This window comes from Quercus lobata, chromosome 6 (genome assembly GCF_001633185.2).
Source record: "Quercus lobata isolate SW786 chromosome 6, ValleyOak3.0 Primary Assembly, whole genome shotgun sequence".
Taxonomy (NCBI): Eukaryota; Viridiplantae; Streptophyta; class Magnoliopsida; order Fagales; family Fagaceae; genus Quercus; species Quercus lobata.
Genome location: NC_044909.1, coordinates 26,460,442 through 26,476,148, shown reverse-complemented (window position 1 = coordinate 26,476,148; position 15,707 = coordinate 26,460,442). Strand labels below are relative to the sequence as shown.

Here is a 15,707-nt window from a genome sequence, read left to right as displayed (position 1 = left end):
GAGAGAGAGAGAGAGAGAGCAACACTTTCGAAGACATATCAAGCTTTGGATGGTTTCAATTTCTGCAAGTTGTACATTTCATCAAAGATAAATGCACAACTTGAGGAGTGTTGGAAAGTATAATTCACTTTCCATAAATGTAAAGACCAAGTGAAGACATTGATTGCTAGAGAAAATCACGAGATTGGTTGGTTAACAAATCAAGGGATCGATTGCTAAAGAAAGTTACGGGATTGAAGCAATGAATATCCAATTCAAATTATCATCGACTTTTAGGTGTAATATCTGTTACAAATATGGATTCCTTTGAAATGTAGTATCAGGAAGAGTGTATGAGAAAATGTAGCCCTTTGGGCTATTGTATGTAGGTCACGCGGCCGAACCAAGTAAACTCTCATGTCTTCTCTCTTTCATTTTCTCCCTTACATCACAAACTTTTACATGGTATCAACAAGAGATCATGAGTTCAATCTATATCTCCACTCTACCTCCCATTCAAAAAATTTTAAATCCCATTTAAAATTTTTAAAAGTCCCACGTGTTGGGCCCTATTAAGTTTAGGCTCCACACACGACAAGGAGTGTTAGAATTATGGCTAAATGATAATATTCATAATTTCCTAACAGCAAGAGCTTTTGGGACAGCCCATAATCTATCAACTGCGTCAACTCTAGTTCTAGGAGGACCAAGACTTTTTTTTATATGGGTAATTGAAAATTTATTAGAAAAGAAGTACATTGTGTTCATGATGATGACCACTCTGAAGTTGAAGCAAATACAATAACTCAAGAAGAAAATCTAACAGATTTTAGAAAATTAGAAATAGCAATACATTGCATAAAACTCCAGATACAGGCTCGCTGATACAAAGTACCAAATAGAAGTCTTTAAGAGATCTAAAGGTATAGGTATTGCGTACCAAACTAACCATATTAAGCATGTTGGGACCATATTCCAAATATTTGACAGGTGTTTTGTGTTTCCCCAACCAATTCCTCCATGCAAGAAAAAAAGAAAAAGAAGAAAAAAGAGAGAAGCAATTCAGCATAGAAGACATCACCCACTGAATCCCAAAAGCTAGAAAAACTTCTCTCCATAAAGTATGAGCAAACTTACAATGAAGCAAAAGATGGTCCACAATTTCCCATCGCAATGATACATGCAACACCAATTAACTAGGGCAGTCCTCTCTTAACAACATTATCAATGGCAAGTATCTTATCCCAAGCTGCTGTCTATAAAAAGGAAGACACCCTTTTAGGCACCTTTACACACTAGAACTTCCAAAAAAGACAACAGTAAAAGGGGGACCAGACAACAAATTATAATAAGAGTGCACATCAAACAACACTAGTCCGAGTCAACTTTCAAGTCAGGTTATCATCCCCCTCACCCCTCCCCATATTCGAATAAAGATGTTCAAAAATAGAACATACACCCTCCAACTCCCTACCATGAAAAGCTATATGGAACTGTAAATTTCAGCTCCCAATTCCCCCTTTTAATGCAGAAATAACCAAGTTAGAAATCCTAGCTTCTTTAGACATAGAACAAGCAAATAGATCTAGAAAAAGATCTGAATGCAGTGACCTCCCCCACAGCAGTATGCTACCTATCCAAAGAAATTCTATGCACCTACCCTAATACTCTTCCATATTCCACACCCATGAGTCCCTCTTACACCTCTAGTGCACCAGCCCCCTCTAGTCACACCATATTTGGTTGACGCCATAACCTATTACTTTTCTTCTCGAAGCACCATAACCACTTTCCAAGCTAGGCTTGGTTAAACAACTCAATCTTTTGAATCCCCAAACCACCTACCTCCACTAGCAAACAAACCTTATTCCAAGAGACTAAAGGATATTTAAAAACTTCCTCAGGTCCCTCAAAGAAAATTCCTCTAAACCCTTTCTAGTCTAGCCGCCACAGCTTGAGGGATTGTGAACAAGGATAAAAAAAATAAAAATAAAAAAAGGTAGGAAGGCTCAAAAGAGTAGTTTTTAACGAATTAAGTCTGCCACCTATTGACAAATATAAACGTTTCAAACTAGAAAGTCTCCATTTTTTCTATAATACTACCAAGACTATTGAGGTTAAAATACACCATCACATTTAGTGCTAAGCAAGCTCACAAATTTCAAGATCTCAACATAGAAAGGTTAGACTAAGGGTCTGCTGGTGTCAACCTAGCACGAGAACCTTTGAAGTTGGGTCCACCCGCATAAGAGATCGTATTATAGAATAGATGTAACATTCACAACTCTTGCTATATAGATTTTTGGGAAAATTAAACCAAACTTCCTTGAAGTTTTATGAAATGACGCTTCACTCGTTTCAAGAATTAACAATCCCCTCAATGGCCACGAGAGTTAACTTACTCTTGAAAACCGACTTGCTAGGAGAGGGTGCCCAAGAGCTTATAAACACATGATTAAGCTTATACTTACACTTAATCCGTGTGGGACAGTACGATCATAACAATGTAACAAACAAGTCTGTGCCCTATTATATTATGACTTCCCTTAGATAATATTCCATTTGTAAAAATGAGTAGTGTTAAAGATATTGGGTTATTTAGTTAATTATGTGTAATGGCCCAAGCATTCAATTATGTAATAAGCCTATGTACAACTAAACCTAGTACATGTAGTCTCTAAATAAACCTTGTTAGGCTCGTTGTACAACATTGTGCTAATGTCAAAGATGTAGCCCTCACTTTATTCCATTAACAACTGTCTAGCCAAACCCTATAACCCTTGTGTTCTTTTTCTTTCGCTTCTACATCTTTCTCTACAATGTTTTCAATTAGTTTTAACATGGTATTAAAGCCACTTTCATGTGACCTTCAATTACTTCTATTCTTTCACAATTTTGTCCTTTTGTCCCACCAACAATAGGCCACTTCCATCTCGTCTAAGTGGCCTTGTCAAAGAGCATGGCGATGTGCTACTACAAATCTCAAACGATACAAGTTGCCTCCACCGCAACCGCGTGACCAACAAGCTCAAACAACACCTGTCACCGATGGTCCCACAACCATCTCAATCCTCCCCAGTGTCCTTAGCCACTAGATTTGCACTGAGCAAGCACCAAAAAGCCATCTTCCTCAAGCCCAAGCATGTTGCTCCACCTACAAGTGAAGGTCCTACACTTGTTTGACGAAACCACCACACCCCACACAAGCTCAGATTCAAACAAGGCTCTACCAACACCAACCACTTCATGAGTTGTCTAGATCTTGCAAACGTAGAGGAAATGCCCCACGTTTCATTAGAGCTAACATAGTTTCTAATGTGAGATGACAACATGGAAGGTTAACACTTTATTGCACAAGGTAAAAACACTCACGACTAATGAGATAAGTTCACACCTACAATAGGTCTAAGGGTATCTCAAGACACGTCAAGTGGTCTGGGCACTTCACCAAGTGGGCTATTCTCTAGACTTTGAGTTTTGTTTGATTTCAATATTATATATAATATAATATCATATAAAAAAATGCCCAAATCACCCCTTCACACTCTTCCAGTGTCATTTGAAGATCTTTTCAAGCGTCCATGTGCTTGCTCGATTTCCAGTGAAATCATCCATGCCACTACCACAGTATCCTCTTATGTCAACATAACATCATCATGCCATGTCATTTGCATGGCATCTGGTGCCACATTAGCAACCTTCGCCACATTTGCAACATCTCTTTGGACTTGAATTCAACTTGACTTGATCCGTTAACACGACCCGAATCCGACACTTCAACCCAAATCGAACTAGGTCATTTTTTGAACTACTTACCCAAACCGTTGACCAAATCTTCACAAACCAAACTAAGGTTTCATCAAACCTCTACATTGAGTTTAAGATGGAGTGTTAAAGATATTGGGGACCTGTTTGGTACATGTGTTTAAATACATGTTTTCAGTTTTTAAACAATATAACACGTATTTTCATACACTTTTTCACTCACATGTATTTCCAAAAAATACAAACAACATTACCAAACGGCCCCTGGGTTATTTAGTTAATGAAGTGTAAAGGCCTAAGAGGCCCAATTATGTAATAAGCCCATGTAAACCTAACCCTAATACATGTAGTTTCTAGATGTACCCTATTAGGGTTCATTGTCCAAAATAGTGCTAATATCAAAGATGTAGTTGTCAAGGGCTTTATTCAATATACATAGGATATCAAGCCAAACCACATAACCCTATTGTTCTCTCTTTCACTTTTTTAAAAATGGAATATTTTGTTAAAGAAGTAATGGTGTGAGAGGGCATGGGCTTATCTATAGCATTTATAAGAGCGTATAGGGCAATGTTAATTCTTGAAAAGTTTGGATAGAGTGTCATTTCATGAAACGTCAAAAGAGGTTAATTTAAGTTATCCTAATTTTTGTTCTTGGTAGTTTACAAGAGAAGTCGAGCCATGGTGTGATGGAAAGTGCCTTCCACCAAAAGTAAAAAATTGTGGGTTCAAGTCTAGGAATCGGCCTCTCCACACAACAACAACAACAACAACAACAAAAACAAAACAAAAAAAAAAAAAAAAAAAAAAAAACCAAAACAAAATAAAACAAAAAGCTGCCTATCTTCACCTCTCCCAAATCCCACAAAAGTAAAGAGTTTTGTATACTGGGTACGACCTTCTTTTTTTTTTTTTTTTTTTTAAGTTACACAAGCACTAAATGGGTTTTGAACCCAAGATATCACTCACCATTCCATTTGAACAGGGCTCATTGACAAACCCAGATATATAAATTTTTAAAAGGAAGAGTTAAAGGTGGCTGCCCAAGAAGTACAATTTTATAAAAACTTATATCAAAAGACAAAGGAGTGGAGCCCTTTTATGGAAAGTTTGGAGTTTGATCAAATTGGGGGGATGGAAAGGGTATGGCTTGAAAGGAAGTTTGAGAAGGAGATCCTTCAAGTTGTATGAGATATTGAAAGAGATAGAGCTCTAGGTCCGGATGGCTTCTCTATGGCCTTTTTTCACCATTGTTGGAGAGTTGTGGAAAAAATTTCTTAGCTGTCTTCGAGGAGCTTCATCAACATAGTAAGTTTGAAAATTCTCTTAATGCCACTTTTATTGCCTTAATCCCTAAAAAAAATAATGCCCTAATCTTAGAGATTTTTTCAACCGGTTAGTTTGGTGAGGAGTGTGTATAAAATCTTGGCTATGGTATTGGCAAACCGTTTGAGAGGGGTTTTAGATCGATTGATATCAAAGTCTCAAAATGGATTTGTGGGTGGAAGACAAATACTTGATTCTGTCCTTATTGCAAATGAAAGTGTAGATCATGGTTTTAAAAACCGGACCAGGGCAAAACTGGATTTTGCTCCGGTTCCCGGTTTTGGCCAATTTTGGGCATTTTTACCAGACCGGACTGGTACTGGTTCACGTTTGAACCAATCAGACCGGCCTTTTTTGAAATCATATGGTGTAGATAGTCTGGTCAAGAGTAAGATTCCGGGGATTATATGTAAGCTAGATATTGAGAAAGCTCATAATCATGTAAATTGGGACGCACTCCTAGATTTGTTGAAGAGAATGGGCTTTGGGGGGAAGTGTAAATGGATTTGTCCTTGTATATCCACAGTTCAATTCTTAGTTTTGGTAAATAGGTCTCTAACTGATTTTTTTGGAAGTTCGAGAGAATTGAAACAAGATCCTTTATCCTATGTTTTATTTATTTATTTATGATGGATGTTTTTAGTAGGATGTTGAAGAGAGTGGAGGGGGTAGGTTTAATTTGATGTTTCAAGGTTAATGGTAGGCGGGGGTGATGGGGTATTGATGCAGGGAGCAACAAATTTATTTAAGATATTGTTACTAGATTTGAAATTATTTTTGAAATTTAGTTTTTAATGTTTAGGGTTTGAAGGGATTTGATTAGGCATTTCCATATCGGTGTACTCCCTAAACCCTGTTAAAATAGTGGTCTTGTGATTGTTAAACGACAATTGAATTTGAATAAGAATTATTAATAATAATTCTTATTTATTATCATGAGTCGAGAAAATGTATCCTCCTTTCGTTCTCTTTGTTTGGTGGAGATGCCAAACGCCCTTAGGTAGTGAAGCTTAGGGTTTGCAAGCAAGTTCTAGGTGGTGGAGCCTAGGATTTGTTCTATTGTTTTTTTTGCTCCACTTTATTTCCTATTTTCCTATTTGTGTTCTACATCATAAATTTGTTGCTCCCTAAATCAAGTATGTGTTTCACACCTCTTGTTTGCAAACGATACAATTCTTTTTTGTGATGCAAATGTGGAGCAGATCCTTCGTATATGGATGTTGCTACTTTGTTTTCAAGCTGTAACAGGTTTGAAGGTTAACGTGTAAGAGTGAAAGTAAGAGTGAACGGTTCCAATTAGGCAGGTTGAAAATGCGCATGCTTTGGGAGATATTTTGGGGAGTAGGGTTGGGACTTTGCCTACTTCTTACCTTGGCATGCCTTTGGGGGCTTCTCATTTTGGAACCCTATTTTGGAAAAAATTGAGCAGAAATTGGAGAGGTGGAAGAATCTTTATTTGTCAAAAGGTGGTAGACTGACATTGCTTAAGAGTACTTTATCGAGACTTCCCACTTATTATTTATCACTTTTCACTATTTCTACTCATGTGGCTAACAAGATTTATCACTTTCACTATTCCTACTCGTGGCTAACAAGATTGAGAAGATGCAATGGGATTTTTTTAGGGGAGGTATGGGAGGTAAGTCCAAGTCACTCTTTTTTTCTTTTTTTTTTGATAAATAACAGAATTGTATTAAAAAAGAAACTAGGTACGCCAAGGGTGTACGTGAAAAACAATAAATCAAACTCTTAAATTACAAAGATCAATTTTATCTGAATTATATGGTTTTGAATGTATATGACTTCTTGTAACAAATTCTCACTTATTGAAATTTTAGATCATTTAAATTTCTAATAAGATCTAGAAAATTCTCTAGGCTCTAAAATCCCCAAGAAACAAAAAGGCATCACCATACCATCCATCCCAGTTCTCTGTCCAAAGTACCGGTTTGTTATAGGAATTTGGCTTGAAACCATCGCAATAGAATCCATTGCAGGCATTTATCTGTGAAGCAGAACAAAAGAACCTATAAATATCAACCATTATAAATTCCAGAGCACCATAACATTTTATATGAAATGCAAGTCATTCTAATAATGAAACCCAATCACCAATCTAATTTACAAAAACACTAGTTCCAAGAAAGCTAAGCACATAACACATAGGCTAAAAGCTTTACAATATTATCTGGAGCATCTGGTTGCTTGCACATGACCCACGGAACCCCAGTGCCAAGATCAAGAGCCATCTGAGAAGCCCATTTAACATATTCCTTCCCTCTCTGGCCATATGAGCTTTCTACATCTCCATATTCATTCTCAATCTGACAAAAATTCATTCCAGTTTTGGCATATCCAGTGAGAAAATACAGAGGGAAGAAAGCCTCATTAGAGAAAAGATAAAAGTATGGTAAGCCCATAATAACAAAATTAAAGGTGACCACTGTAAAGCTCATTTAATATAGACATACTATCTGCCTGTACACCACCAAGAAGATGAAACCATAAAACACATTTGAATGTCAGTAGAGGAATAGGGAACATAATTTGGAATCAAAATAGATAACCAGATGGGGTGGTTTTGCTTCCAAATGATGGATGCATGGACCTCCATGGGGTTGCAACAATGATTGCCACAAAATCACCAGAAACTGATATTTATTGGATACTGCTACAGTCCAACTGGTTGGAGAGCTTGGCCAAATCTCTTACTCATATGTAATTCAAACAGAAAAGTGAATGAAAGTACACACAGGAGAAATGAAATACCAACAATATGGAGAAATCCCAGTCTTCCTAAAATGAGATTACTTTTCCGAATAGCAAGTCCAAATTGCAGAATATCAACCAAAAAAAAAAAGTAACCCCCTTTGCAGGAGTTGCACAGATTGTTAATGTGATACCTGAAATCAACTCCCATTTTTCACAATCCAAATAAAATAAAATAATTAAGCTAATTATCTGATACCTGAAATCATCTTACATTTGAGGATGTGTATAGCACTGGGACTTAAATGTTAGCTAGGTTTACTAGTTCTTTATTTGATTGGACTCGCGTTTGGGGCTTTACTACTAGTACTCTTCCATTCCAGAGTTTATAGAGTCGTTTTCTCTCTATACATAATATTATTTTTCAGTAATTCTTTAGAATTCTTTATGTCAATTGTACATAGAGTACTCTTTTTGCAATAAAAAACTTTTTAATTATGAAAACAAGCTAATTGTGTTATCATTCCTCCTAAAATGAGATTACTTTTCTCAATAGAAAGTCCCAGTTGTAACCCACTAAAAATTAAAAAATAATAAATAAAAGGAAAAGAGTCCCTGTTGCAGGAATTGTGCAGATTGGTTATGTGATACCTGATATCAACTCTCAGTTCTCACAATCCAAATAGCTTAAGTCAATTAACCACTAATTATCTTACGATTAAATTAAACTTCAAAAACAACCTGCAACATAATGATTGGACCACCTTGCCAAGAAAATAGCATTTCCTCTCGCATCAATTCCACAATTTTTTTAACAAATCGTTGCATCTCCTCCTGGAAAAGATGAAATGTCACTATGATGTTAACAAATAAATATTGCAATAAAATTAAACCACAAATCTATAGCTAGTGATTAAGTCAATAATGAGAAGTTCCTTTGTTGAGATGAATAAATTTTTATTTTGTTTATGATGAGGAACGCCATCAAGGTATGGGCCAGTGGGACCACCCCTGAGGGGCAAACTCCGGATGCCTACACACCTCCACCGAGCAGGCATTAGGTAATCACAAAATACCTCATCTAGAAGGAGAGACTTCTGGATTTACAGTTAGTCTCGACACACTCCCTTACCGCTGAGACACCCCAGGTGGGGGCACTCGTTAAGATGAATTAATTATAGTACTAAACAAACCCCATCCAACATCTAAGGAAGAAGCAAGCAGCAATCACATTGATATAAAGCACTTCCAGAGGAACTAATGAAACAATCAAACAAGAATAACTTCTTGGGAGAGAAAGCAAAGAGAAAAAATGCAAAACTGATGATAAAAATTACTTTCAAGCTTAGGCAGGATGGGAATGGAAATATTTCTACAGGTGAACCAAGAAACTGAATTTGCTGCTTAACAAAATATGCTGGCTAGCATTTTATACAAATGCATATTCCTTTTGCACTTCTAGTCCACATAGATACCTGTTAGCTAAAAGAACCAAGAACAAATGATAAATGTTCCAAGGGAGAACCCCTAAAGATGGAACTTTACAAAGATGTAAAAACACTTCAAACACAGCCTGCACGTTTTCTTTTTCTTTGCATACTCAAAAAAAGATCTGATGGTAAATATAAAATCTATGGCTTCCACCATGCAATTAGCTCCGTCAAAACAAAGATGCACAAAAGTGTTTTAACATATTTCAAGACTACCATGCTTTCATGTAAATAATAAAAAATTAATAAATAAATTGAGGTATTACGGAAGTACTGTCACTTTCAACTTAGGAAAGAAATCACACAGTAAGTGAGTCAAAGTTAATTATAACGAATAAGCTAATATGTGTGCACATGACATGCCTCCTAACATAATCAATTATCATTTAGTAGCTTATTATATTGCACAAATAAGAGGTAAATATTTTTGATAAATAACATAACTTTATTAATGGAAAATAGTAACCCAAATATACAGGGAGTATACTATGGGTACACAATCAAGCTCCTAAGGTACAATGGTCAATCATATTTGAGAGAGAAGTAAAGGAAAAGGACCCCAAAGTTAGCAACCAATCAAATAAAGATTTAAGGAAAAATAACTTAAGATCTAGAATATTTTGTCCACAACCCTCAAACCTTGTAGCGTTCCACTCCCCCCAAATGCACCACATTAAACAATGAGGCACAAGTTTCCAAACTGCTAAGACCTTGCCAAGAAGCTAGCATATCCGAAACTCTTTGCGACCTAACCCAATGAACTCCAAATAAATACTTTCATCATTGCATTTCCAAACTTTTTGTCCCAGAAGATTTCCATTTTGACTAGAATATATATACCAACTAAACATAATGAAATTTCATTTCTTTGCCTTGGAATCATTTTCATACCCCTTAAGCCAAGGCTTGAGAGATAGAGAGGAAGATAGAGTGAGAACAGTGTCAGCCATTTAAAATGGTGTGCAAGGGGAGCCAAGACCTGTGTTATAAAATGACAAAGTTTAGCTATAAACTTGACCAACAATAGGAAGATGACATGTGCAATAGTTGAAGTGATTGTATACAATCATTTGTACTAAACCAAACTTAAATGATTGTATACAATCATTTGAAGTGAGTCATGTGCAATGCACATTGCACATGACAAGGACACGTTAACTTCCTATTGTTGGTTGTACCCTAGTTTGTAGCCAAAGCTTGTTCGTTATAAAAAAAAATATAGGAAAAGGATACAATAGTTGACAAAAGAGGGCTGTAGAATAAAAAGATAGCAACAGTTTGCATAATTGATTGCCATATAAGGCGATGTCTCAAGTGTGTTGACATTACACCGTTACTCCTATTTTATTGGTACAATTTGATCTTTGGTTCTAGCCTTTGAACATTGTTATCTAATGAAAATCCATTTAAGATATGGCAAAAATGAAAATAAATATATTCTAGAATTTTGAGAAAAAACTGATATAGGACAAGAGGGAACAAAGCAAAATCTGATTTAAAACTCCTGGGGCAGATCTGGTAGCACTTGGGCAACTTAGGTTTTTAGGAATTAGGATAAAGTTTCTGGGAAATAATAAGGATTATAGGGTTCCAATGGAGGGAAGGAATAGTGGGATTTGTGGAAGAAACAAAGGGAAAACCCCAAAATTTGGGTTGCTGTTCTAGGGCTGTGAGCAGTAACCCGTGAATAGTGATGGGGTTTAAGAACAGAAAATAAAAAGAGATAAATTTCCAGGCATCACACCTAGGGTTCCTTAGCATCACACAAACCTTAAAAAAACTTCAAAGCTTCTCTAAGAATCTGAAAACTTTATTATTCTTAAAATAGAAGACTAATACCTATTCCTAGTTGAAATAGCACTTTATTTAAACTCCTAATAAGATTTGGACTTGGACACTCAAATCTATATATAATATATAATAGCCAAACACGTTTGACTGTTAGTTGACCTTCTAATATTTTGTCAAATAGGTTTGGAAGTCTCACAATTTTACACATCACTTATTTATTTATTATGTCAAGAGGAGAGTTTTAAACTAACTATTACTTAGCAAACTGAAGATTTTTAGACCAACTACTACTCAACAACAGCATTTTAACCAAACCGAAGACATTTGGCTATTAATTGATCTTCTAATATTTTGTCACATAAGCTTTGGTAGTTCCACAATTTTACACATCATTTTTTTTATTTACTTATTTATTATGTTAAAAGGAGAGTTTTAAACTGACTACTACTTAGCAAACTGAAGAGTTTTAAACAAACTACTACTCAACAACATGAAGAGTTTTAAACCAAACCGACATACTACTATATATATATACACACACACACAAATCACCACACTCGGAGCTGTACTCTTCGCGAGACTTTTCCAGAACTCTATAACATTAATTGTAATAAGGAGTCTTCTATTGCAGATGTTATGCACTTTCCTAACCAGAAACTTCACTGGGATCTTCTTTTTTCTAGAGCTCCCCAAGATTGGGAAATGGAACATTTTTACATTTTTCTGGATCTTATCAATTCTATGCCCCTTAATAGTGAAGGTCAAGACAAACTATGTTGGAAACCAGCAGGGAATAAGAATTTTAAAGTGAGTGAGTACTATCTTTCCCTTTCCTCTACTCCTGACATTTCTTTCCCTTGGAAACCTGTGTGGCGTTCAAAGGTCTCTCCTAGGTTGCTTCTTTCTCTTGGACTGCCACATTAGGTAAGATTTTGACAATTGAGAATTTATGGTGTAAGGGTGTCGCAGTTGTAGATTGGTGCTATATGTGTAAAAAGAGTGAGGAATTGGTGATTCATCTTCTTCTTAATTGTCCTATTGCTTATGAATTATGGTTATAGTGTGGACTCTATTTGGTCTTCTATGGGTTATACTGCAAGGTGTCTCTGATTTATTTTCGAGTTGGCAAGGTTCCTTCGGTGGGCATCAGAGCATTGATTTATGGAGGGCTGTCCCACATTGTCCAATAGTGTATTTGGCGAGAACGAAACTCAAGATGTTTCGAAAGGAAGGAACAGTCTATTTCAGAATTTAAATCTCTTCTTCTTCACACCTTGCTGGAGTGGAGTTCTTCCTTTAATCTTTTTCCTTGTTCTAATTTTTTAGAAATGCTTGATCTTTGTGATTTATGTGTTTGATGTACTATTATCCATGTACACCCCCGGTGTAGTTGGACTTTTGATAAATACAATTATGTTATTTATCAAAAAAAAAAAATACATCACCACACCAAAACCCTCCATGTTGTTTACCCTCTCTTTGCCGTTTTTGCTCTTTTGTTTCTACAAACCTTTTGTCCTCAAGCCTCAAGGTATCTTTTACATAAATTTCTCTTTTATAACTACTTTTGTTTTTCATATTTTTTTCCTTTAATATTCTGTGTTTGTATATCTTTTTTTGCATTTTTACTTCCATTGCCCTTGTGTTTGTGTAATATTTTATTAAGAACCAAACTTCTAGGCACCATGTTTGTATCTAGAGTTTTTATAGATGGAGTAAATGCTAAAAGAAAACTAGAGGTAATGGATGCCACCAAAATGTATTGATTTTTTAATTTTCATATTTGACATCTTAGTTTTGTTGGATGAATATTTTGTGCTATAGAATGTTGTATTTTGTTGTTCCACATTTCATAAAAGTTTAAAAATAGTAGAAACATTAATAGTGTATCTTTGTTTCATCTTATAAAAAATACACAATATGGTTATTTTTTCAAAATATGCATATCTTAGTTTCGTATTATAAATATTGATTTTCATTCATTTTTAACTAATTGTAGCATTGAACGTAGTGAAGATATTTAACTATCCAGTGCATCACACAGGTTAGTGACTAGTAAAACTAAAATAGGACCCAATAGACAATTAGCACAGCCCATCCCAGAAATTATGAAATTACAAAATTGCCGTTACCACTTAAAAATAAATATAACAAAATAAAACTAGCATTGACCCACTACCTGCATCAACAACCAACAAAAATGTGCAAGAATAGAGGTTCAAAGGTGCATTGTACCTTGAAAGGTACATTTTCTGTACGAAATTCTATGCCGGGGACATCACGCAGCCACACTGGAAAGCCCCTATAAGATTATCAGCAAAAATCAGATGAAAATTGACAAACAAAATATTTCACAAGAATGTCCATAATAGTCTCATCAAAAGAGCATCAAAGGATCAAACTATAAGTTAGATTGAGAAAACTAAAGAATACATACTAATATTTCTTCTTAATATTCCACGACTAGCCTAAAATCTTCTAGGAAGAATATACCATTACGCATGAAAACATTGCTTCTTTTTCTCACTGCAATGTGCAGTCATGATGGAAATTCAAGCATTTACAAGCTACTTTCAAAATACCTAGCTACTAATGTATAATTGCGCTTAGAATAGACTTTTGTATAGTTTTCTTTCTTTAATATACCTACCAAAAGAAAAACTTTTTGAAGATGCTGATGACAGAACAAGAAATCAATATATAATTTTTCCAGGTGCATCTAGAAACCAACTCATTGAAAGAGCTTCTTCTACCTCATCCTCAATCCCACTATCTATTTAACTCAATTTTAATTTAGAATAGCTTTAGCATGAGAATTCCACTTATATGCTAACCTTATGCTACTAATTTTACTAAGGATAGAATTGAAGGCACATCAATATAACTGGAGTAAGTTTTGGGTTTTAACTTTTAATAGTTCCAATAAGATTTTTTTTTCAAAAATCTAACTTCATTGAGTAGTCTAAAATTTTCTTTCTTTTCTTTTTTATTTATTTCCAACTTGACAGTTTTCAATTGTAGTATATTTGACATGCCATTTGTGACTAGTTCAATTAGATAATGCTCCTTGATAGCAATCCATTTTAGTTTCATTTCTGTATGGGTGTCTCATTCTCTAAAATCATAAACAAGTTGTATGGGTGTCTCATTCTCTGTATGGGTGTCTGGATCACTTGATAGGATCCAAACTTGTTTTGGTGAACCAAGAGTACTTTGTCCTAGTTAAATAATGTTTACTCCCAGGAGGAATTTAGAATGAGAGGCCTGGCTACCTCGGATTAGTCACATATGAGGCCTGGCTACCTTGAATTAGCCATAGATTTTGTGCTTACTTCATAGTCTGGTTGCTACTGCTCTAGATTTCGTGCTTTCTTCATAGTCTGGTAGCTGCTGCTTTATTTCAATTCCCAATAGGTGGTTCCACATTTTTCTTCATTGAATCCAAAATGTTTGAGTTTTCCGTTGAGGCAGGGGGTTCTTATTTCTTATTACGGATCTTTGAGGCGCCATACCTCAATGCGCTCAGTTTTTATGGAGAAGGAGAGTGCAAACCAATTTTTGTTCCACTTGGAGGAAATAATTTCAAAGCAATCACGTGGCCATTATGCAAGAACGATTAGAGAGGGTGATATTGTTTTCATCCTTCAATTGGGGTCCAACGCCCATGGCACATTTTTAATGGTTTCTGAACTTCTTCATGGTCGACGGAAGGGTAACATAGTGATACCTAAGGGAAGGTTGGGTAGTGGCTAGCGCAGCTTTGGCCTAAACCTGAGGAAAATTTTAAAACCAACTTCTCTTACTAGTCAGGGATCATTTCATAGAATACAGAGTGCACCAAAGGCTGAGGTGGCGGTGGTGGTTGACAGACCTCATAATCACAGCAGTGCAAAAAATAAAGGCAAGGAGAAAGTTCCGGTCTTTCAAAATTTGAAATCTTCAATTCCCAATAACTCATACCGTGATCAAGGCAGGAGTTATTCTGGGAAAGATACGGGCATACGGCACAATTTGGGGCAAATATATTGTCTAATATTAACGTGATTGCCAAAAGAGATTTGCTAACTCTAGACATCTTTTTACGTGTGGAGCGTGGAAAAGAGGGGCAGTGGGCTGTAGTTTCTTCTTTTATTAAAGATGTGGGCTCCAATCAAATTAGCCATGGAATGAGGCCCAACACTTTCAAGGGCCATAACATGTATAACCAAAACTAGGCCCCCAAACCTAAGCCTAAAGCCCAACCCATCTCTCAACAACCCATTAGATCTAAGCCAAAAGTCACCCACTCTCATCAAATCACCGATACGATGCCGATGAAGCTCATCTCCCCCTCCATGCATCCTCCAACTATCATCACCATCAACGGCACTTTTAACCCACTGAGGAGCACCACTAGTAACAATACTGATATGCCTCTGACATCCACCATCATCAAGGGCAACACTTCCCATCCATTGTCCGACATCGTCATCTCCCCACCAGTGAAGAACAGTCCCACTCCTCCACTGACAACCACCATCATTAAGGGCACCACTTCCCAACTAACGACTGACATCGATATCTCCCCACCAGTGAAGAACAACCCCACCACCAACAGCAACAGCTCTTCTCCACCACGGGCTGATTCTTTAGAATTTGGGTCTGTGT

The 15,707-nt window shown here is 36.1% G+C and overlaps 1 protein-coding gene across 1 annotated transcript in view; it reads right to left on the bottom strand.

Moving 5' to 3' along the window:
- LOC115995046 (beta-galactosidase 9) overlaps window positions 1-15,707 on the bottom strand; it is a 61,374-nt gene that overhangs the window by 39,696 nt on the left and 5,971 nt on the right. Inside the window, exons 4-7 of the mRNA XM_031119456.1 lie at window positions 13,296-13,362; window positions 8,521-8,613; window positions 7,251-7,394; window positions 6,987-7,075 (exon numbers count right to left, since the gene is read on the bottom strand). Of these exons, the coding sequence (XP_030975316.1) occupies window positions 6,987-7,075; window positions 7,251-7,394; window positions 8,521-8,613; window positions 13,296-13,362 (393 nt within the window). The remainder of the gene's footprint in view (window positions 1-6,986; window positions 7,076-7,250; window positions 7,395-8,520; window positions 8,614-13,295; window positions 13,363-15,707) is intronic.